Source organism: Leptidea sinapis, chromosome 8 (genome assembly GCF_905404315.1).
Source record: "Leptidea sinapis chromosome 8, ilLepSina1.1, whole genome shotgun sequence".
Classification (NCBI taxonomy): domain Eukaryota; kingdom Metazoa; phylum Arthropoda; class Insecta; order Lepidoptera; family Pieridae; genus Leptidea; species Leptidea sinapis.
In genome coordinates this window covers 9,164,741-9,190,692 of record NC_066272.1, presented here as the reverse complement: position 1 = coordinate 9,190,692, position 25,952 = coordinate 9,164,741, and the positions used below count along the sequence as shown (strand labels likewise).

The 25,952-nt window shown below is 34.8% G+C and overlaps 1 protein-coding gene across 1 annotated transcript in view; it reads right to left on the bottom strand.

The window, feature by feature from the left end:
* Positions 1 to 1,267: 1,267 nt before the first annotated feature.
* LOC126965613 (tachykinin-like peptides receptor 86C) overlaps positions 1,268 to 25,952 on the bottom strand; it is a 41,171-nt gene continuing 16,486 nt past the window's right edge. The window contains exons 4-10 of the mRNA XM_050809281.1: positions 21,123 to 21,257; positions 19,313 to 19,390; positions 16,301 to 16,448; positions 12,832 to 13,028; positions 11,203 to 11,306; positions 6,171 to 6,263; positions 1,268 to 1,665 (exon numbers count right to left, since the gene is read on the bottom strand). Coding sequence (XP_050665238.1) covers positions 6,217 to 6,263; positions 11,203 to 11,306; positions 12,832 to 13,028; positions 16,301 to 16,448; positions 19,313 to 19,390; positions 21,123 to 21,257 — 709 coding nt within the window. The 3' untranslated portion in view covers positions 1,268 to 1,665; positions 6,171 to 6,216. The remainder of the gene's footprint in view (positions 1,666 to 6,170; positions 6,264 to 11,202; positions 11,307 to 12,831; positions 13,029 to 16,300; positions 16,449 to 19,312; positions 19,391 to 21,122; positions 21,258 to 25,952) is intronic.

The window sequence follows — 25,952 nt, the reverse complement described above, 5'->3', positions numbered from 1 at the left end:
TAGATATAAGATTGATTTTTTCATTAGATTATGCTTAGTACACTTATTACTATAATGTAATTGTCAATAAATCGCCACACAAGTCGGAGACTGTATCGTGGGATCAAATAAAGATTATTATATTATATTACAAGCTGACCCAGCTTGACCACCCAGCAACCAAACTTTGGTTTACCATATTATAAATTATTTTTAGACTCAGACCGTTTTTTGGACATTGCAACATTACTCTATTTTTCTAAAATAAATGTAACCTAAGTTACTCCTTATTACATCAGCTACACGCCACTAAAACTCCCGTCAAAATCAGTCCAGCCATTTCAGAGATTAGCCGGATCAAACAGACAGACAGACAGACGAACATACACTCCAATTTTATTTATGTGTTACGTTTGGTGTTTTTTGTAGTCTCATGGCATGATTTCTTATACTAACTGTGCAAGATTTGTCTATTTGTAAATAAGGCAGTTTTGCAAGAAAGCATAGTCAGCAGATTACTTACCAATAAAAGTGTTCCCTAGCTCTCAAAGAATAAAAAGTACCTCATTAGCGACTGTCTGTCAAATTAGTTTTTCTCAAGAATCCGTGGACGTTTTGATGATGTCATATTTGAATTTTTGGTGTAATTTAAGTGGTAATTTGAATTCATATTCCTAGAACCTATCGACAAACAGCATTGGACTATAAATATATTGGACATAACTATGGATAGATAAGATCTTGTCATTAAACTAGACTAACTCGAGATACGTTATTGAAAACGGCCGTATGTGGATTTGCAAATTGGAATCTGTATTCCAATTTGCAAATCCACATAATCCTGTGATTAAGACTGACATACTGTAATACAGATTCAAATCGATTGATGGACGACGGAAATCTCGATCTAAATACTTTTAATATAAGTTAATCATGATTCATTTTTAGTTGTCATACAGTGAACACATGTTTTATATGCATTTAGTATTCATTTATTTTACTGGGACTAGATTGTGATTATTTTATAGCGATAGAAATGACTGTACAATATTGTATATTTTTATTGAAAAGAGCGCAAAAAAAAGAATGCTGGGAGAGTTTCATGCGCCGCTTCTGATCTCTCAGAGCGCCATTTGTTTCCGAAGCGGTAGTAGTATCTAGTAGTATAAGAAATGACAGCAAAAAGAATTCTAAAGGAATCAATTTTGAGAAAATAAATGCCTTTTATGCCTTTTTATTTTCCTATGAAACTCAGTGTTTTATTCTTAATTATAAAATAAAACAAACATTGCGGTACTTAAACACTTTATTTTTTTGCGAAGCATATTACTAATAATTTACAATAATCTATATTATAGTACATTCTATGTAATGGATAGTCATAATTATGTTTTTTTACATAAACAAAATATAATCTTGTATCATTTTAATGTCTCTGTTAACAGAATATAGCTATTATGCTTTTGTATGACGTAATTAATTATAAATGAATTTAATCGTTAATGTACGATATTTGGGGTTTCGTATACATATATCGCTTATTAAGCAATTAAAAATATATACACTATTCACAGTTAATTCACAATTGATCATCACAATAAAATCGGCTTGTTCCCGGTACAGCTTCCAAAGGCTTCCTGTGAATACTGCCTTCGTGTAGCAAAATTGAACTGGTGTTCAAATGCTCTGTTGAAGATATACAAAATAATTAAAGCACTTATTTGTACATAGTTTATGCGACTGATTAGGTACAGATTAATTAGCCTTGATGAAAATTGGTTAAATGTGAACTTGAAAATTCGCATCTCTTCTGTAACCCTGGCAACGTGCGTGCAAAATTTCATGATGATTGTTAAGTAAAAGCAATCAATAAATGAAAAAATCAAAGGCAATACAGTTTTACGTTCTTTCAAGACAAGAGTCAAAATGTCGACCAATAATCGCTCAAGGCATTTTTTATGATTATACAAGCAATGCAGTGCCGCTCAGGATTCTTAAAAAACCCAAAAATTCTGAGAGAAACTACAATTGCGCTCGTCATCTTGAAGAAATAAGATGTTAAGTCTCATTTGCCCAGTAATTTCAGTAACTACGACGCCCTTCAGACCGAAACAGAATAATTCTTACACATTACTGCTTTACGGCAGAAATAGTCTCCCTGGCCCATAACCTAGCCATCATATGCAATGGAGACTGATAATAACTTAAGTTTTCACTTCAAAAACCTCATTAATTTTATATCCTAAAGAACAATGGTCAAATTACGATTGAGGCCGACTTCTTATATAAATTAAAATAAACCTCGGATGGCAAGCTGGTAAACAACAAGCATATTGAATGAAACTCTAACAGTATCTCTGATTTATTGAGGAAAAGTAGCACGGAAACTTAACGAAAGGCCTTCACGGGGATTTATTTTGCGTATTCGAATATAAACAAAGTTGGCGAGTTTAGCTGCTATTATTTGAATACTTTAATCCTACAAAAAGAAGCTGAGATAAAAATAAAGTTTGTCAGAGAGGAATTGAGAGAAGTTATATGGGGCTAAGAATAAGAGACACAATTAGTAATATCACATTAAGAAAGAAAACCAAAGCAAAAGATGTAGTCTTACCTGTTCTACGTTTAAAATGGAAATGGGCTGGACGTATAACAAAAGACGGAAGATGGTCCAAAGTAGTAATGAACTGGTACCCTATGAATAGGAAACGAATTCGAGAGAATTAGAGATGGAGTGATGACATATTAGAAACAGTAGGAAAGATGTGGACAAGAATTGCAAGAGACAGGAAGGAGTAGAAATTAATGGAGGAGGCTTTTATCGCTAAAGGCAGGCCTTTTACCAGAAATAATAATAAATAACAGTACAAACAAAATACTTTTATTTATAATAGATATTTCGCTATCTATAAGAGATTTCCACGTATATGGTCACTCATCACGATATCTCTGGAACCATAAGGCGTAGAGACTTGAAATTTGGTAGGAATTCACAATTGATCATCACAATAAAATCGGCTTGTTCCCGGTACAGCTTCCAAAGGCTTCCTGTGAATACTGCCTTCGTCTAGCAAAATTGAACTGGTGTTCAAATGCTCTGTTGAAGATATACAAAATAATTAAAGCACTTATTTGTACATAGTTTATGCGACTGATTAGGTACAGATTAAATAGCCTTGATGAAAATTGGTTAAATGTGAACTTGAAAATTCGCATCTCTTCTGTAACCCTGGCAACGTGCGTGCAAAATTTCATGATGATTGTGAAGTAAAAGCAATCAATAAATGAAAAAATCAAAGGCAATACAGTTTTACGTTCTTTCAAGACAAGAGTCAAAATGTCGACCAATAATCGCTCAAGGCATTTTTTATGATTATACAAGCAATGCAGTGCCGCTCAGGATTCTTAAAAAACCCAAAAATTCTGAGAGAAACTACAATTGCGCTCGTCATCTTGAAGAAATAAGATGTTAAGTCTCATTTGCCCAGTAATTTCAGTAACTACGACGCCCTTCAGACCGAAACAGAATAATTCTTACACATTACTGCTTTACGGCAGAAATAGTCTCCCTGGCCCATAACCTAGCCATCATATGCAATGGAGACTGATAATAACTTAAGTTTTCACTTCAAAAACCTCATTAATTTTATATCCTAAAGAACAATGGTCAAATTACGATTGAGGCCGACTTCTTATATAAATTAAAATAAACCTCGGATGGCAAGCTGGTAAACAACAAGCATATTGAATGAAACTCTAACAGTATCTCTGATTTATTGAGGAAAAGTAGCACGGAAACTTAACGAAAGGCCTTCACGGGGCTTTATTTTGCGTATTCGAATATAAACAAAGTTGGCGAGTTTAGCTGCTATTATTTGAATACTTTAATCCTACAAAAAGAAGCTTAGATAAAAATAAAGTTTGTCAGAGAGGAATTGAGAGAAGTTATATGGGGCTAAGAATAAGAGACACAATTAGTAATATCACATTAAGAAAGAAAACCAAAGCAAAAGATGTAGTCTTACCTGTTCTACGTTTAAAATGGAAATGGGCTGGACGTATAACAAAAGACGAAAGATGGTCCAAAGTAGTAATGAACTGGTACCCTATGAATAGGAAACGAATTCGAGAGAATAAGAGATGGAGTGATGACATATTAGAAACAGTAGGAAAGATGTGGACAAGAATTGCAAGAGACAGGAAGGAGTAGAAATTAATGGAGGAGGCTTTTATCGCTAAAGGCAGGCCTTTTACCAGAAATAATAATAAATAACAGTACAAACAAAATACTTTTATTTATAATAGATATATCGCTATCTATAAGAGATTTCCACGTATATGGTCACTCATCACGATATCTCTGGAACCATAAGGCGTAGAGACTTGAAATTTGGTAGGAATATTCCTTTCGCCGAGTGAAGGTCAGCTAAGAACGGAATTTACGAAATTCTACCCGCAAGAGTTTTTTTTATTATAAACAGAACAACGTCTGTCGGGGTAGCTAGTTATAAATAAAAGTATTTTGGCACATCCTAATAAATATAATTTATTAGTGAATACCTAAATGTATAGACGTAAGGAAATAAAGCTCTAAATAAATAAAATAAATAAATAAAAATCCTACGAATGGCGATTAGCAACTATTCTTTGATATTCCCTGTATTGCTTAAGGTGTTGAAAATGCATAGGCTGTGATTATACCAACCAATGCAACCTTCAAGCTGTTTTACTTTCATCATCATCATCATCAGCCGGAAAACGTCCACGGCTGGACAAACACCTCCCCCAAAGATTTCCACGACGATCGGTCCTGCGCTGCACTCGTCCAACGTATTCCGGCGATATTGACCAGATCGTCGGTCCATCTTGTGGGGGGCCTACCAACACTGCGTCTTCCGGTACGTGGTCACCATTCGAGGACTTTACTGCCCCAACGGCCATCCGTCCGTCGAACTATGTGCTCTGCCCACTGCCACTTCAGTTTCGCAATAATACAATTTTACCTTCATATTTGATAACTATTTATGCATTAGCTCTGTTATTGAAAAGGCTATGCGAGACACTGAGAAGGTACCTTTACCGATTTTTTTTTAATTTTTTTTATGGAGGACAAACGAGCGTACGGGTCACCTGTTGTTAAGTGATCACCGCCGCCCACAATCTCTTGCAACACCAGAGGAATCACAGAAGCGTTGCCGGCCTTTAAGGAAGGTGTGCGCGCTTTCTTTTGAAGGACCCATGTCATATCGTCCCGGAAACACCGCACAGAGAAGCTCATTCCACAGCTTTGTAACACGTGGAAGAAAGCTCCTTGAAAACCGCACTGTGGAGGACCGCCACACATCCAGATGGTGAGGATGATATCCTAACTTGTGGCGTGTCGTGCGAAGGTGGAATTCGGCGGCAGGAATCAGGTTAAACAGCTCTTCGGAACACTCCCCGTGCTAATGCGGTAGAAGACACACAATGAAGTTACGTCTCTACGCAACGCCAAGTAGTATATATATAGGAGCTAGTATTTCTTATCATTATAATATGGGAGTGCCAAGTATCTATCTATACAAAGATCAGCGTCCATCGCATGTTCAATTATATTCAAACGACAAAATTTTCGTGTATACATTTAATTCCCAATGATATGGAGTATTACTTTATGACAGTTATCAATATATTATTGCAATCCAACATTTTAATTAATCCGATGTTTAACTACCTTTTAGTATAATTAAATATTGTTTAAATGGCACAGAAAAACATACGTTGTATATATTTAAATACCACCATTAATCAAAAAAAAAACTCAAGTAGTTTCATATATTATTATGTAATGAAAATAAAATGTGTTACTGATAATAATTACCACAAGTATTCGATGTTTTCTGATGTTATTATTGAATATGTTTTTTTTAAACTAGAGGGGGGAATACCTGATAGGGAGTAATAACCACTCCAATGGACAACTAAAATACCAGAGGACAAGAGAAGCGATGTCGGCCATTGAAATGAGAGTATGTGCTAAGCTTGAAGGTTCCTAATCTCCTAGTCCCTCGTATCAGTTCCAGGAATACTGTAGTAGTCTTAATCCCCTTCCAAAGTGGCTACGCAAAGATTTTCTTGTGCTGTTGTACTATTGAATGACACGCATCAAAGGTTTTCATTGATCTATTCTTAATCATTTAAACGGGTCTTACCATTTTGAGTAAGGGAGCCGGATTGGTTGCTCCGCCGTCGCGAATGTCACCTCTTGCTGTATGACGAGCCATCTTGAAAATGTCTGTGACTCACTGCAATAAGCATTCAATTTATAACATAAAAATAATATATATATCTAATATATAAAATTCTCGTGTCACGGTGTACTTAATTGAACTCCTCCGAAAGAGCTCGACCGATTTTCGTGAATCTTAGCGTGCATATCGGCTAGGGTGGAGAATCGGACAACATCTATTTTTCATCACCCTAAATGCTATGGATGGTCCACCCCAAAATTGTTATTTGAACTTTTTTAACATTGTTTTTTAAATTTATTTAACTATGATTCAACATTAAAAGATACACACAACTTCAAATTTTCACCTATCTACAATCAACACTGGCATTTCTATCGCGATTTTAATATTATTCTAATCCATCCCCAGGCACGCAATGGAGTTGCAATATGGCAATCGAATGTAATGATTATTGTAGTACGATAACTTTTATTTTTGATATATTTGGTAGGTCTGAGAATCGGTCCTCATCTATTTTTATACCTTAAATATTTTAATTTTTGAATATTTTATTACTTTATATGGCAATACAACGTTTGCTGGATCAGCTAGTATATTACATAATGTTGTTTAATTATTAACATCATTTCGTACTTCTTAAGAATTAATAAGAAACCACTCTTCTCTGTTAGCTATATAATCTTGTTTTAAAACTATAAATAAACCATTCGTTCTGATATTTATTTATTTGCAGGTAAATTAAAATCTGTACTGAACTTCCCAAATATATTTAATCATCATATTTGTCAAATATTGTCTCACAGCACAAGTAAACAAATATAACTTTATTTTTTTTTAATAGCTGTTCTTTAATCGATGACCTATTTAGCCCAGTGATTAGTGACCCTGCCTACTGGGCTAGAGTTCCCGGGTTCGAAGCCCGGTGGGTGCAAACATATATAATACTAGCTGACCCAGCAAACGTTGTATTGTCGATATTAAAATCGCGATACAAAAGTAACTGTTGATCGTAGATGGGTTTCACCCATTAATAATATAATTTTAAGTTGTATGTATTTTTTTATGTTGACTGCATAATCAAATAAATTTAAAAAAAAAATAAAAAAAAATGTTGTCCGATTCTTAGACCTACCCAATATGCACCCAAAATTTCATGAGAATCGGTCAAGCCGTTTCGGAGGAGTTCAATGTTTAACACCATGACACGAGAATTTTATATCTTAGATGATGAATATGGATGTTTGTTTCCGAGTCATGGATGTATTTATGTATATTAAGTAAGTATATTGTATTAAATATATTTGTCTTGTACCCATAGTAAAGGCTATGCCTAGTTTGGGCCAAGATAATTTGTATAAAAGTGTGTCAAAATTTATAATATGTATAATAATATATAAACATAAATAAAAACTTAAATAATTAGAATATATAAAAGTTACTATGAGCGTTGTAAAGTGACCGCACAGAAGAAAATCATAGAAAAAGTAATTAAATTGAAAAGATTTTCTTCTGTGCAGTCACCTTCCAACGATCATAGTATCTGTTATATATTCTAATTATTTAAGCACACTCTAATTATTTTAATTCTAATAAAAAAAAAAAAAATCTAAAATTCTAATTATTTTAACACTTAAAAATGAAATTTTATTTCAAAATTTCAAAAAATTCAACAACAGATATTAACTTTGTAACCCCTTTCTCCTTTGTCAATTTGCGATGCTAGCTTTCAAAAAAATATTAATTTGTATTTATATTACTTTTATTAAACCAATTCATTTGAACCCATGTCACGGTGGACATTTTAAATATTATCTGTAATATTAACCCTAACGAGCCAACTTTGATCATATGACCCATGATATGGTGATAAATAGAACCGGATTACAATATTAAATGCAAACAATAAATTTTGTATCTGTAATGTTGACCAATAAAGAGTTCGTATATGAATAGCTTGATCCAAATAATGCTTTAAAATATTTTTTAGTTATCTACAGGATCTACTTTACAGTTGATGAAGCCACGACCTGAGAGTTGAACAAAGCATACAAGATTTTATGATGAGACATCATTCGAACGTCGTGGGTTCGAGTGCCGCATCGTTCATAAAATTTTGTTTTCAAATTATATTTGTGTATTATTCCTAAAAGTGAGGGTTATCCCTTTAAAAACATAACAAATTGTTTTAAAATATTATGTTATTTATCTCAAAACATTTTTACTTTGTAATAACTAACATTCTTGACAAATATAATGTTAAACTGTTAGTAAGACTTAAAGGCCATAAACACTGTATATAGTTCAGGGACACGCCGGTCAATATGAATCGCTAATATTATTAAATACCTATGTGACCTTTGGACTTTGAGAGTCTGTCAAACTGTGATTGATACTGCCGGTCATAATGACCACCGCGACAGTTAACGTGTTATGCAGATATAATAATAATATCCGGACGACGGAGCCTTGCTCGGATTTTTAAGAATGTACAAAACTTGAACAAAAAAACTAATAGGACATCTTGATTCGAGCCGGGGACCTCTGCTTTCCGGATCACCCAATGTCCCATTTGAGCTATTATAGTATTGTGTATAGTGACGAAATTTACCTTTGTATTCTAATGTTATTGTAGATGTTTCTGATTAAAACACGGATAAAACTACATTTTTTAAATTGAAACCAGGCTAGATCGATTTATCACCCCCGAAATCCCCTGTATACTAAATTTTATGAAAATCGTTGCAGCCGTTTTCAAGATTCAGAAACCTCTCATCCAATCTTTGATTTTGGAAATACAGAAATCACAGGGGGGCTATATGCAGGTTGGGTGACGAGTTGTACTTTTTTGGAAGCTAAAAATAAGACTTAGTTTTGTTGAATGTGTGTGAAGAAGCGTTGTCATGATGTAGGAGAACGCGGCTTTGTGGTCGTCTTTCGCGAACTTTTTTAACACCCTGGGTAAAGAAATCGTAGAATACCACTCGGCATTTACACTCTATTGATCTTTAAGCTTTAACCTTTAGCTGAGAAAAAAAATGCGATCATTTTTTAACCAAAGTTTCTCGCCTGCCTCACTTGGCCGGTTCTCATTTTCAAACACCCATTCACAAGAGTTGCTGTTTTTTTTCGGGTTCAAAACATTAAATCCACGTTTCGTCTCCCGTGACAATGTCATAAACAGCAGAATGTCCGTGGTCTTACTTCATTTGCATTTGTGAGCACCATTCCACGTGAGCCCGCTTCTGCTCCGCTGTCAGTTCATGAGGGATCCAACGACAACAAATGAAATTGAAATGAAATTTTATTTGCAGGAAACATTGTACTTAAGATGTTAACATAATATTATTGAAAATCCAATATGTTTCGTCAAATGACATGCAAAATATATTACAAAATTGTCTAAACACTACTTTTATGCCGAAACATGTCGGATTTCACAATGCTATCATTAACATTTATAAAATTAAAATTTTAAGATATTATAATATGAGACGTAAATAACTTAATAATTCATTTAGTACCTATGTATAATATTAACAAATTCAATGTCATAAAAGTATATTAATTTACATATATTATTATCAAATAGACTAATTCATTTTGTATTGAAAAATTCATTTTAACTATAGAAGCACTTATTTATTAACCACTGATGCAGTCTTCTTTTAAAAACTTTGAAAGGTAAATCTTTAAATTCATTGGGCAATTTATTATATATTTTCACAGACATGCTGTAACAATTTCTACTAAAAGATGCAGTTCTACAGAAGGGCATTATAAGTTTATTTGGATACCTTGTGTTTAAAACCTTCTGGATTTATTTTGTATAGAAATCACACATATGTTTTTGAACAAATAGGCTTATCTCATAAATGTATAGGCATGGCAGCGATAGAATTTTCAATTTTTTAAATAGCGGTTGACAAGAATCTAGGGGGCCGGCTCCACAAACCGCCCTGATACACTTCTTCTGTCCAAAGTTTCCGAACTTTCAATTCTTCGTGTAAAATTTTCTAAATTTGGCTTGAAATTATTTTCGTTGACGGAAGTTGAAGGGAATTCAGGAAATACGTCATGTAAAAAAACCCGACCTCTCTCAATTTCAGCAACCCATCGTCTCACGGTGCTCAAGCAAGGTGCTTCTCTCCTAAAAGCATTTTCGACTTAATTCCATTTTCGTTGCGTACGTAGAACTTTGATGTGTGATAAAAAACAATTGACAAATGATTTCCCGCCAATTGTTTTCTTTTTTCCTAAGAAGGTTGCAACGTTTCAAAAAATATAACATTCGAAATTCAAATAGTTCCGATTAGCTAAAAGTGCAAAACTTTTAGTGTGCCCCATGTATAATATAAAATAATAATAAATTATATATATATAAAATAAGAGAGGATCTATATATATAATATATACAATATAGGTCCTCTCTTATTTTACTCCTATTCAAAACTCAAACAACTGTCAACTAGTTTCCTGGCAAATTAGATTTCTGACGATTTGTGTTGCAACGAGCACCAAGTAAACATTCAAGTTAGTTAAGCGATGTTGCTGACTGTAGACACTACTGCTGGTGATAGGATAAGTGAAGTTCATTAAGGAGAGCAAATTAAAACAATTTATCAAAGAGCAGTGTTTCCGGAGATTAAAGTTCACACAAACACAATCCCATATTGTTCCCGTTCTTCGTGCAAATTAAACATAAATTGTTCTATTTTAATAATTGAATTTATTACACAAAAGTACATTCTATCGCTGTCTATAATATTGAAACAGTGCAAATTACGTAGTAATTGAGTCATTGCAATATTACTAATAAAAAAACGATCGGAAAATCACTTTTACTGAATATTTTATCTATTCGCCTGTTAAATTATATTAAATAGTTTAATTTTTGTTTATTGATTATTATTTATTTTTTGTTATTTTTCTTCAAAAATTGATAAAGTGTTTAATTGCAAACAAAACATTGAATCTCTTTACGAGTATTTCTTACCAGAAAATGATTTCTGCATATCAAGCTGCTTCTTCAAGTCGTTCGGTGTCGCAGACTTGACAGTCCGACACCAACACAGCACTAAGCGAAAATATATTCGGAATCTGTTGAAAAATACTTAACATTAGAACTTAGTAATTAAATTTTAAGTCTCATATGTTATAGGAATCCGAACTAATTGGTAAATTGGAAGTGAATACCAAATGTACATAATATATAACATTTAAATAACTATAGAGTGACCACAAAGAGTGGTAGGTACAAGTTTAAAATGATTTCACAATAATTTTTCAATTATTATTGTATTTTTATGAGGCAAAAAACCACTGTTCAAAACTGAAGGACCGGAAAATACAGAGAGATCGATTACAATGAGAATAGTCAGTCGACAAAACATCTTTCATCTTCTTAATATATATATATATAAGTCCAGTGTCGTGATGTTTGTTTCCAGTGAACTCCTAAACTAATGAACAGATTTTAATGGGGATTACTTCATGGAGTGTAGTTTAGTCCAACTTGGGTGATAGGATAGTTTTTATTTCGATTTGGGACACATATTTATTTTTATTTCCAATATTTGTTTTATATATGGACATATTTTCTATGATAGAATTTATTGATGCCCGGTTTGACAGCTCTGATGTGAAACAATTTCATTATAACAACAGGGAGCATGTTTTACGAAATAATTCTTGAGGTTATGATATATTATTACTGACAAATTCATAAAAATTGTATTTTATTTATTATGGACAGCAAAACGTCTGCCAGGCCAGCTAGTAATTACAATTTTTTCATTAGATTAACAAAAGATGGGTTAGTAGATAGAGAATGGGTTCTGGTGTAAATAAAAATACAGCGATGATGGCTTTTTGCTTTTGGTAAATTTAACAGAAATATTGTATTTTATTTCTTTTAGCTACCTTGGGAGTATGAGCATTTGTCTGATTCAAAGGTATTGTTATTAATATTGTTCGGATTGTCTCGTCGCAAGGTCACAAGGGAAATCTGAAAACTGCGATGTTGAAAGTGGAGCAATTGACACCTAGCTGTATGGAGCCTGCGTGATAATAAACTCACGGTCTCATACAATACGATAGTTTTGATATTAATAATAATAATAATAATACTGACCCACTTTTACACAAAATATCTTGTCCCAAACTAGGCATAGCCTGTACTATGGGTACAAGACAATGATATATTTAATACAATATACTTACTTAAACATAAAATATCCGGACGACCGAGCCTTGCTCGGATTTTTAATAATGTACAAAACTTGAACAAAAAAAAAACTACGTCATCTGGATTCGAACCAGGGTCCTCTGCTTCCCGGATCACCCAATGTCCCATCTGAGCTATTATAATCTTGTATAGAGTGGCGAAATTTATTTTTGTATTCGAATATTATTGTAGCTGTTTCTCATTAAAATACGGATAAAACTACATTTTTTTAAATTGAAACCTAGCTAGATCGATTTATCGCCCCAGAAATCCATTGTATACTAAATTTTATGAAAATCGTTGGAGCTGTTTCCGAGATTCAGATTATATATATAATAAACAAGGATTGCTCGTTTAAAGATATAAAATAAATGTAAATAAAATAATTAATGTACTTACTTGTTACTCATCCAGTAATAAATCAGTGGATTAAACATGGAGTTGGCCATAGCGAGCCAGTAGAATGCCAGGTAGATGTGTTGAGCGAACGGTGCGGAAGCCAGCGACTGGTGGTGGTATACAAGGATGAAGTAGGCGTGGTACGGCAGCCAGCACAGAGCGAATACCATCACCACTAACACGAACATACGAACCACCTATAGTGTGAATGAAACTAATTTCAAACGAGATGTAAACGGTTCCTATATAAGTACCAATGTAATAAGAGACAATTATTAAGTGTCATCGGATGAACATAAATGAAGAATCCAATAAAGTATATTCAGGTTAGAAGTCGGGAGGCTCCTTTGCACAGGAAGCCGGCTAGATTATGTGCATCACAACGGCGCCTATTTCTGCCGTGAAGCAATAATGTGTAAACATTACTGTGTTTTGGTCTGGAAGGCGCCGTAGCTTCAAAATTACAGGGCAAATGAAACTTAACATCTTATGCCTGAAGGTGACGAACGCAATTTTAGTGCCACTCAGAATATTTGGGTTTTTCAAGAATCCTGAGCGGCACTGCGTTGTAATGGGTAGGGCCTAACAATTACCATGCCAGCTGACGGTCCTGCTCGTCTCGCCCGTTGCTCTCATAAAGGAGATCACGAATGCTTGCTTCATATTCTTGAGTACTAATGTTATAATCCTAAATTTCTTGGTTTGTCGCAAAATATGAATTATTTTTTTTTTTACTAAATAGCCACATCCGTAGGTACTAATTCATTTACGAGATTTCTGAAATAAAGCTGTAATTATTTATTTGTAAATTAATCTAAATAATTTTCGACGTATTTATTTTCCGAAGGCGTCACTTCTAGTGCATGTAACCTGTTCTCTAACGGCCGTTCGCAATATTCAGTCTATCTCCGGTTGTGGCCTTGAGATAAAAATCGTAACTATCGTTGAATTTTTCTGTCTCAATAAACTTATCGATGGTAACTCACCTTATCCGTACACGCTGTCTGTCAATGGGAGGACATATAGCTTACCAGCGATAGAAGTTTGGATGGAAATGGGAATTCACGCGTCCCAATATAAGGCGATAAGAATGACTTACTGACAGTAGAAGGTAATAATTTATCTGTATCTGTAGATAGTATATTGGGAACGGCCGTAAAACTGTATGCCATCAAAAGCATAACTTGTAAAAAATCAAGTCTCGCAACTCAGTTATTCTACCGTTAAAAGATGTGAGATTAACTTAATTGAAGATGAAAAACTTTAGTTTTCCGTTTGTCAACGAAGTTATAATGGGTGGAAAATGGCCTGAACTTCTTTGAGAAAAGGATGGTACGACCATGCCGCTTGTTTTTGCTCGACTTAGCGGGATCACTGCCGTGTCCTCAGATCTTGTTAAATATAATTATCATGAACTTTCTTCGAACAAGTTAGATAATGATTAATAAATTAGAGAAAATTTTACTATAGACTTTCTCGCAACATTTTGTTCTCCATTGGATTTAAATTATTAATGCGTGCATTTTGAATACAATTGCCTTATTATGTTATTAATCATATTTTGTCCGTTGAATATCAAATCATTTAAATAAGCTAAAGGTAAGATACTTTTCAATGTCCTACGATTAGGCGCATTAAAAGTAATTTTATGCATAGTTAAAAAAACTTGGAATTTTGAATTATCGTTATTAACCACGGTCACGGAGGTATTTGTTCGGAACAATAAACAAAACACTCATGTGCACGGTCATGAAGGTATTTGTTCGGAACAAAAAACAAACAGCTCATGCACAGGGTCACGCAGGTATTTGTTCGGAACAAAAAACAAACAGCTCATGCACAGGGTCACGGAGGTATTTCTTCGGAACAAAAAACAAACAGCTCATGCACAGGGTCACGCAGGTATTTGTTCGGAACAAAAAACAAACAGCTCATGCACAGGGTTACGCCGGTATTCGTTCGGAATAAAAAATAAACATGACAGGTATCAAACGAAAACAGAAGCAAATATAAACTCCACACTTTATCAGTTTATTTCTTTATTTAGTGTATTAGCAAAGCCCATCAGCTCAAAATACAATAAGACAAAAATATTTAAATCTATTTTAAAGTACTCAGTTACAAGAAAAACCCCCTTTAGGTTGATTATAAAACATACGTAATCTAGATGAGACTACCATGTTTTTATTCTGAAACCTTAACTCATTGTAACCTGCACCAGTGGGAGGCTCCTTTGCACAAGATGCCGGCTAGATTATGGGTACCGATTATGAGTAGCAGTAATGTTTAAACATTACTGTGTTTCGGTCTGAAGGGCGCCGTAGCTTGTGAAATTACTAGGCAAAAGAGACTTAACATTTTATGTCTCAATGTGACGAGCGCAATTGTAGTCCCACTCAGAATTTTTGGGTTTTTCAAGAATCCTGAGCGGCACTGCATTGTAATGGGCAGGGGGCGGATCAATTACCATCACCTGAACGTCCTGCTCATCTCGTCTCTTATTATCATTAAAAAAAACTAGTTAGTTATGGTATTGTATAATAGGAGTATATAGCATTGTGTTTTAGCATTTAGCTTAGTGATTATTTGTTTAATTTGTATTATTTTTGATTTGTGGTTTTTATCGTACCTTATAAACTAAAAGTGTAGAATAATTTTTGGAAACTTCACTGGTGAATGTGTGAGTTTTAAGTTCTGTTAATATTTATTATTGTAACACTGTTTGTTTACTATACATGAATAAATAAAAAATATGTTTATCTTTTTTTAAACTGATAACGACATATCTCTCTCTGAGGTTTTATTACATACTCATTACTCACTTTTTGCTGACGACTTGAAACTGTTTCGTGTGGTCAACTGTCCTACCGATGTGACCTTACTGCAGGAAGACTTAAATTGGATTGGTACATGGTCGATTAACAACCATTTACCTCTTAATATCAAAAAATGCAAACATAAATTTATCAAGAAACTATCAGTGATTGGTTCTTCGTATCAACTACAACACACAGTCCTCGAGGAAGTGGACAGGATAAAAGGTCTAGGCGTATTGTTTGATCGTAAGGTAAAATTTAAATTGTCTACTCGATAACAATACTTTAAATTTTCATCTCTTGAGGAACGCCGTTATGTGTCGGATCAAACCCTGTTGTTTAAAATTCTAAGAAGCTACATCGATTTGCTTGCTTGCACAGATATCCTTGGTTGTCTCCAGACCTAATTGTAGATTAAGTAATTATAGGCCCTCCTATGTTGTGAATAGCATGACCAATTTGGGTCAAAACGGTTTGCTGTCCAGGATGTGTCGCGGACACAACAACTGTCTCACTACTATTATAGATATTTTTTTCTGATTCTTTAGCTAAATTTAAAAGTAATTTGTATTCAATTATTAGTCTGCCATATTTTTATCAATATTTAATCCTTATATATAAATAAATAAATATCTAGCTTTGCTGGAGATTACCTTTCTCTTGGCCCTCACAACTTGCATCTGATGGTGTGTGCACTCGCCTATAGCTCTGCCTCGTAATGCAGCACTCATGCGTAAGTAAGCCCACACCATAACAGACATCGGAACCACGTAGGTCACACTTAAAAATACTAGATTATAACTGAAACAAGAGAAATTGTTACGCGGGCATTCAGGCAAATCGTGTCAGTCATGTCAGCGATAGGTAAGATTTGAAACTTAGATCATTTACGGCCGTTTGCAATAACTTATCTCTACTTACGGATATATTGCTATCAATCCGTTTAATGTCAAGATCAGAATCTACCCATAGTTATGTCGAATATAGTTATATTATCAGTTATAGTCCAATGATATCTGTCAAAAGCTTATTGAAATGTAAGTAAGCGTAAAAAGATAGATTTGTATAGCTCTAGTAAGTTAAACTAAGGATAGATAGGTTATTGAAAACGGCTGTTATACGGCTAGATAGAGTTTGACAGCTGTGAAAACGTCAACAAAATGGAGTTTAGAGTTAGCCTCTATTTTGAAGCAAGGCACGCTGTGACACACTGTGTTACACAAACTGTCATACCAATCTCGAGAGTAAGACGTACCTTGTCACGCACACTAAAGTATTATTGATGCTGGACTGTTTTTATCGGTTGTCGAACAGCAAGAGACTATCTAGACGTATTAATTATCTAAGATTTGAAACGTTTTTGCTCAATATTTTCGTTGTATATCTACTTATTATAAGCTATATTGTTTGTCTCAAAATCATTGATATCTAATTGTTGCAATGATTCTCTTTTAAAACTTAGGTTGAGATCTATAGAGCTTACTTAAACTTAACTCAAAAACTTAGCTGAGTGTAAGCTAAGCATAATAATAATAATATTCCTTTATTTCAGGCTACATGGCCCATAAAATAAATACCTTATAGTCTAACATACATATGATATATAACTTAAATCTACGTCACATTTTCGCGGCGGTGTGAGGCGCGGGTTCGGTAGCTTCCGGCGGTCGGCGACGTCCGCGATACTTGCGGAACACGACCCCCTTCGGCCACAGCTGCACGTCCAGGAAGGTTGAAATATGTTTTGTCGGGACGCGAACAACAAAAGAGTTGAAGTCTACTGCGTGACGCGTCACCAACTTTTCGACACCCAACCGGAACCTTGTCTTCTCCACCAAGTACTGAACAATGTCGGAGGCCTTGGTGGTGTGGTGAAAGCGAGTGATAGTCACATGTATCGTGGTTATAGTCATGTTACAGCTGACACTATGCTGAGACAGCTAAATGCTGAAGTTAAGGCGACACTAAATGCCAGCGACCTTGAGCGATATGAGTTCAAGGCTGCCAGCCCACCATCTATGTAACAAAGCCAATATTTTCAAAATTCTTGGGTGGAAAACAGTTTATATGCTTAAAATCCTCGTTATTAACTACTAATCTGAATAAATGAACCTTCACAAAAAAGTACAAGCTATAAGAATAACTTTTCTGAGAGAAGTACCAAAAAAATGCGTCACGCCATGCCAAAAAACTTGTTTAACTTCAAAGAAAAGTGGTAGTTCAAAAAGGCTCGGCAGTGTTAACTATAACCAACAGCAAGCATTAGCAACCTACAAATAAGACTTATGGGTATGTGTAACAGGATTAAGTATTGTTCATAGCTCGAAATGCTATACTTTCACCACAATACTTGTCTAAAAACACCATGTTTGCGTGTTTTCTGTTTCCTCTTCGCCTTAAGTTCGTGGTTTATCACACTCAGCAAAGTTTTATGTAAGTAAAGTCTACGCAAAGTCTACGTACACTTTATAGATCTCAGGCTTATTTTATTATTTAATCAATTCACCAGTGTTAAATACATTAATTTAAGCAACAGTACAATATTTTATCTTAAGTTAATTCTGACTGCATTATCTTTTAAGGCAGATGCATCATGCAATTATTGTGAAGCTAACAAATATTTATATGGTATAATCAAATGAAGTACTTATACATAATTTAAAAACGTATAAAGTTATTACCGAAAAATAATCACAATGAAATAGTTCTAGGTCACAGGTAGTTCGCTATAATGAAATCAGTTAAATACATTTTGTTAATATTACAAATACTTTTATATATCACTTAATAAAATTTTACTACGGAATGTTTTGGGTGAGTCCCCAAAAGGTTCCAAGAGTTTGCAACTATCATTTAGTATTTTAGACATCTTGGAAATTGGTGAGTTATATCCGAGAACAGTTTTCCGAAAAGGTCTTTGAGGAAGTGTTATAGTTTTGGCGGGGATATCGATAAGGATCATTAAATTTAATCTTAAATACTAAATCTGGATTATCATAGATGTTGTTAAGACTTTAACATTGACACATTAAATCAAACAAATCTCTTCTTTGGCTCAAGCTATGTATATTAAAATATGTTAGTCTTTCTTTGTACGAAGAAAGTTCTTTAGCTTTTATTTGAGAGAAAGCCAGATGGTAGAGAAAATGCATTTGTATCCTCTCTATTCTAAGGTAGTGTGTTGCTTAGTCTTGCTAACATACAAAACTCGTTACATAGCTCATAGAAAAATGGGTATTCATCTTACCTCTAGCAATTTTAAAATATGTTTTACTGTTTAGTTGGCTTATTCAATAGTTACTATAGAATTATTATGCTAATATCTAAATACTTATCTTTAACGTACATTGTGAAAACAGCTTTATGTTGTTCACTCGAAAAGTTAATTTTCACATATATACGAATTGTAGTGAGACCGCGCGAAATTTTTAATTTTATTACTAATAGTGTTAAAAAAACATTATCTATATTTTATTTGTATTATTTAATTGTCATTACATTGAAGACATTGTTTACTTATATAGTTAACCTGTAGACTAATTAATACCTTTTTAATTTATTAAGTTTTAATATAAGCATTTTATTATTCGTAAAATTACAATATTCTAAGTATAAATAACTCAAACATTAAAAAACACATCTTAGAAATGCCTAAAGTATTATACCTGTAATCAATTCTGGATGTAGGATAGCTTCCATCTGGCCACTTCACGAAACATATTTCTCTCTCGTCATTTATGTACCTATAAATATGTATGTATATTAATTCTTTGCTTCACAGGTATAGAGTATACAGATAGACAATAAGATACTTGTGTAATTATTTGAGGGTTAAGAGATTGAAACCACTGAAAGACTGTGGTAAAAAATAGCTTCCGCATTCTTGAATATCTTTCAAATTCAGAAAACCAATGTGAGGAATAAGTAATTTTAACATGTACCTATTAAACAAAAAAGTAGTGACTTTATATGAATAAGATGGACTATCAGTTCGAAAGTTCCTTGAAAACCCAGTTGTGGAGGAACGCTTCACATCGAGATGGTAAGGATGATATTTTAGTTTGTTGAATTCAGCGGAATGAATCATGTTAAACAGCTCCTTGGAACACTCCCCTTGATAAATATGGTAGTATTACTGTGTTATTACTTAGTTATTATTATACTGTGATACACCAGACTAGACATATAAGTAATACTCTATAGGTGGCTGGACTAGCGCTTTATAGACCGCAAAAATCGGGGGCCTTAACTATTGTCTCTTCCTATAGATGACCCCAGTTCCTTCAAACCATAGTTTCTTAGCAATCACTCGAAATTTCTAGACACAGTAATCTGGTAGTAAGTTTTAATAGGATCGTACTGCATTGTATTGTACTGTAATGTATTGTATATAGTTCAGAGTAGTGTTTACACCTTCTAATAAAAATAATTGTTATCGAAGAAAAAATTATAACCTAGATGCATCAATTAAAAAGATATGGACTAACTGCTGGATGATATTTCAACATTGCAAAAGATTTATATATCAAATATAATTCTTAAAGGAACTTCCGAGTAATTGTGACCCTATGTTGGCGGATATCCGGCACTCCATCACATAAAACCATTATTCAAAAAATAATATAAGGAATACTGTGCGAGCTTTTGTACTGCCAATTATATACATTGAATCGGGAGCGTCGAGAAAAAAGCGAGAGAATAATTTCGCACGCCCCATTCAAACTGCTAAATGTAGGGTAGATTTTCTCTGGTTATTTTTGATTTTTTTTTTTGATGATTAACTGGTCAGATCAGCTATGTTAGAAGCTGTTCATTAGTTAGTGCTACTAGTATAATTATAATGTGAATTGACAAAGAGCTTTGTAATTAGTAATTTAATTTCTTATAAATGTATCTGAAAATCTTTAGCATTAGTCAGTCGTCAGTCAAAATACAAATGGAAGTTCCAATTATGTAATTTGCAATTGACAGAAATAAGCATAGTTCAAGCAATAGTAGAAGTAATTAAAGTTTAAATTTTGGTGTAAACTCTAATTATTAATGTAATAAGCATTTATTCAAACTCACGTCATTCGAACAAAATACTATTAACGTATACTTGGATTTAAACTTTTCTAAGCATTTAAGGATTCTTGGATTTAAGTTTATTTGCACAGAATTCTGGCTAGACTATGGGTACCAGAACGGCGCCTATTTCTGCCGTGAACTAGTAATGTGTAAGAATTATTATTACTCTCTACGAATTTTTGGATTTTTCAAGAATCCTGGGCGGCACTGCATTGTAATGGGCAGGGCGTATCAATTACCATAAGTTGAATTTCCTGCTCGTCTCGTCCTTTGATGTCATAAAAAAACTTCTACTTACATCAAAATGAACATTTCAAAGAACTTAAACGTTCCTTTCTCGATAACAGCAACATCAAAGGAAAAACAAATTTCAACTTACATCATGTAAACAATGGTAAGCCAACTTACTTTTTAGTATATGTGTCGGAGTAAATGAGACTTGGAAGAGCCAGTAAAGCACTCGCACACCAAACTGTGAACAAGACTGTTCGCGCCATGCGACGACTGAGCCGGTGTTGGAGAGGCTTTACAATCGCTACATACCTTAACAAAATGATTGAATTTTATTTAAAAAATAAATTTAGTTAAAAAGTTAGTTCGTAACAGAAATTAATCGACCTTTATGCTCCAATGCTTTTACTACTACGCTAACGTCCGAATGACGCATGGTTCATAAATCTTGGTAAGTTGGTAAAAGTAGAGTATGTATATTTAATACGTTATTATTAAATTATTTTTAAATAAGAATTAAAATCTTGCTCTCCTCATTGCTATATAGTGCCGAAATTTTGACAGTACTCCTGGTACAGTAAGCACCAAGTAGTAATACCATACTTTCACCTTTTTACAGTAGTACTTGTAATTTACAGTAGATTCAAATTCAAATATTTTCATTCAAAATAGGATGTGTTATCACTTATTGCAAGTCAAAAAACTACCACCCATTCCAAAACTTACGCCTTAGACATGAGAAGAACCCGCGCAACAAATTCAGTACGCTTCTTTTTTTTCATAAAAAAATATGGTTGTAAAGTAATATCGTACAATTAAACTTATTATTTAATAGCCTGGTGGCGGTCGCTCCATTTGTAGTATCATTAAGAAAGTAATTTATGTTATAGTATACATTATGAATAATTAATCATTGTGTTGTTGTTAAAAACGTATATATTATATTATTGCCAATTCAAAATTGATCACGCATTAGTCAGCTCGACTATATGCTATATTCTAAGTATAGGGTTTTACAATATGTAAAGTGATGCAATAATAAAAACCCAAATGTAATAATTTACACAAATAAATTAAAAAATAAATGTAAAATAAGGGTTGTTGAGTTTATTAGACGCATTTACACATAGTATAAATAAATAAAGTATTATTATATTAAAGTATATCATTATTAAAAATAAATAATTATGTTATTCGCTTAAATGTGTTAGAGCCATTCGAAATAATAAAACACAAAAATAACATGTTTACATTGTTGAATGAACGAACAAATTTAGTCCCATCACCTTTGTTACGTATCCCTTCCGCGGGTAATACGTCATAACAGCCGACCAATCACAGCGCGTCATTTCATGGGACGAGGGTATAAAAGAGCGGCTTCCGGCTCATTTGAGTCCTGTGGATGCCTCGTGTAGAGGCGAAACACGTGTCGAATTGTTTAAAGACAAATATTGGCGGAATTAACACTAAACAATACTCAAATCATTTGTAGAACATTATGTTAACAATTATTATTATAATAATGTAATATATAACTATAAATGTACAAAAATAGCTCAAAATTTTAACAATATCAAACAGAGTTCCTGATGAAAGAATCATCCAACCACTACATGAAAGTCACGGCGACATTTGAAGTAATTTAAGTACGTAGATTATAATTTATGTACTTACTAGTTTATAATTCGCGTGGCAAATTAAGGTAGCAGTGTTTGTCATAGTTTCAATTCAATTTCACTTAATTAGTGATCTGAATATATTTAAATTAATACTAGGCTTGTATGAATCTAGAGGAATTCTAAGCTGATTTAGAGGTGTACTAATTTGGGATAATCACCCTTCCGTCTGATTCACTACGAACGCGACAGCGTGAAAGGACAAATACTGCCGAATTCGTAAGGGTGCGTACAATTTAAGCGCGGCACCCGCGTGATCCGAGTTGAGCTTCATTTGTCGCGCGAGTGATTAATTTAGTAGAATGCGCGCGGTAGCCGATCCAACTTGAATAGCCCGCGGCAATCACACAGAACAGTTCGTTCTTGTAAACCAAATTCGCAATAACCTTAAAATTTCTGGCACATGGAGACTCCTACACTTTTTTTTTATAAGAGGTGGCAAACGGGCAAGAGGCTCACGGGATAGAGTGGTGAGGCAACCGCCCATGGACATCCGCAACAATAGGTTTCAAGAGATGCGTTGCCGGCCTTTAGATACATAATAGCTTTAAGGGTAAATGTATACACTTCTACAATAAAGTCCCAGCCACTTTTCAGGCATTAACTATAAATAAATTTAAATATTTTACAAAAAAATGGCTCTGTCGTAAATCCTATTACTCCACTGCTGAATATCTAAATGATTGGACAGCCTGGGACTAGATTCTAGATTGTGATTATTTTATAGCGATAGAAATGACTGTACAATATTGTATATTTTTATTGAAAAGAGCGCAAAAAAAAAAAGATTGCTGGGAGAGTTTCTTGCGCCGCTTCTTCTCTCTCAGAGCGCCATTTGTTTCCGAAGCGGTAGTAGTATAAGAAATGACATCAAAAAGAATTCTAAAGGAATCAATTTTGAGAAAATAAATGCCTTTTTATGCCTTTTATGGTGGGAGTATGCTGTTTTCTTAAAGATACCTAACTCGTATCGGTTCGAGAAAACAGCAGCCGGTAATTGATTTCACAAAGTGGCTATGCGTGGCAAGACATTTCTTGAAAACGCGCGTTTGTAGAATACCAGACGGCAACGTTATGCGGTGGTATTTTGCATTTTGACGTAAAGTCCGGTAGCGGAATTCGACCGTTGGAATCAACCCAAACAGCTCCTGTTAGCACTCCCCGTGATAAATGCGGTGGAAGATGCAGAAAGAACCCACATCTCTACGCAATGCCAAAGAGTCAAGCCGATTAGGGATTACTTGATCGTCGATGATTCGAGCCGCTCTTTGTTGTATGCGGTCAAATGGAAGAAGCTGGTACGGGGGAGCACCAGAGAACAGTACTCCATATGAGGCCGAATTTGCACCTTATATAGTTACAGGCGGTGGCTCATAATGAAATATTGCCTCGCCTTACCGAGTACACCAAGCTTTTTAGAGGCCAGTTTGGCATTCTGTTCCAAGTGACCGCGGAACTGAACGTTGCTCGATATATCGACGCCAAGTATATCCATACAAGCTGTGTGTGGCAGTTACGGCAGATATCTCGAATCGATTGGATACGACTAAGGGAGACTTTTTTTAAACTAGCCTGCAATACCTTTTTCGAGTATCCAAACGGTCCATTTCATTGATCATTGTCCATCTTTACGTATTCGCCGCGCGAGCCAATTCACCAAAACGACAACCATCCCAATTGCGTGCGAGTGAACGGCAGAAGCTCCTTTGCACACGTTCGAGAGTGGCAGTGCTCACGTCGCGCGCAGTGATTTCGTCAACATGGCCACGCTTATGTTCGATAGTTTGCCGTGCGTAATTTGTATTTTGTACGCACCTTAACACGCTCACCCGGAAAACCAGAATGCATTGTTTACTACGTACGTAATTCGTACTCAGGCTGAACGAAGTCGACGCAAGTGATTAGTAATTGATAGATTACAGTCCAAGTGTTTTGTGATACCAAATCTGAAGGATTAAATAAATAAAAATACTTGAAAAGACTCAATAGGTACTTGTTTTATTAGATTACTATAACAGAGACGGAGACATACAGAGCGGGATTTTTTAGCGGGAATATATTGACAGAGCGTAGTGTAGTGAGAGACACTTGAGTTTCTGACAGCTGGGTGACAGGGTGACATTAGTCGATGATTCGAGCCGCTCTTCGTTGTATGCGGTCAAATGGAAGAAGCTGGTATGGGGGAGCGCCCACCCAAAGAACAGTACTCCATATGAGGCCGAATTTGCACCTAATATATTTACAGGCGGTGGCTCATAGTGAAGTATTGCCTCGCCTTACCGAGTACACCAAGCTTTTTAGAGGACAGTTTGGCATTCTGTTCCAAGTGACCACGGAACTGAATGTTGCTCGATATATCGACGCCAAGTATAATATATCCATACAAGCTGTTTGTGGCAGTTAGGGGAGAAATCTCGAATCTAGGGGATACGACTAAGGGAGACTTTTTTAAGACTAGCCTTTTTCGAGTATCCAAACGGTTCATTTCATTGATCATTGTCCATCTTTACGTATTCGCCCCGCGAGCCAATTCACCAAAACTACAACCATCCAAATTGCGTGCGAGTGAACGGCAGAAGCTCCTTTGAACACGTTCGAGAGCGGCAGTGCTCACGTCGCGCGCAGTGATTTCGTCAACATGGCCACGCTTATGTTCGATAGTTTGCCGTGCGTAATTTGTATTTTGTACGCACCTTAACACGCTCACCCGGAAAACCAGAATGCATTGTTTACTACGTACGTAATTCGTACTCAGGCTGAACGAAGTCGACGCAAGTGATTAGTAATTGATAGATTACAGTCCAAGTGTTTTGTGATACCAAATCTGAAGGATTAAATAAATAAAAATACTTGAAAAGACTCAATAGGTACTTGTTTTATTAGATTACTATAACAGAGACGGAGACATACAGAGCGGGATTTTTTAGCGGGAATATATTGACAGAGCGTAGTGTAGTGAGTGACACTTGAGTTTCTGACAGCTGGGTGACAGGGTGACATTAGTCGATGATTCGAGCCGCTCTTCGTTGTATGCGGTCAAATGGAAGAAGCTGGTATGGGGGAGCGCCCACCCAAAGAACAGTACTCCATATGAGGCCGAATTTGCACCTAATATATTTACAGGCGGTGGCTCATAGTGAAGTATTGCCTCGCCTTACCGAGTACACCAAGCTTTTTAGAGGACAGTTTGGCATTCTGTTCCAAGTGACCACGGAACTGAATGTTGCTCGATATATCGACGCCAAGTATAATATATCCATACAAGCTGTTTGTGGCAGTTAGGGGAGAAATCTCGAATCTAGGGGATACGACTAAGGGAGACTTTTTTAAG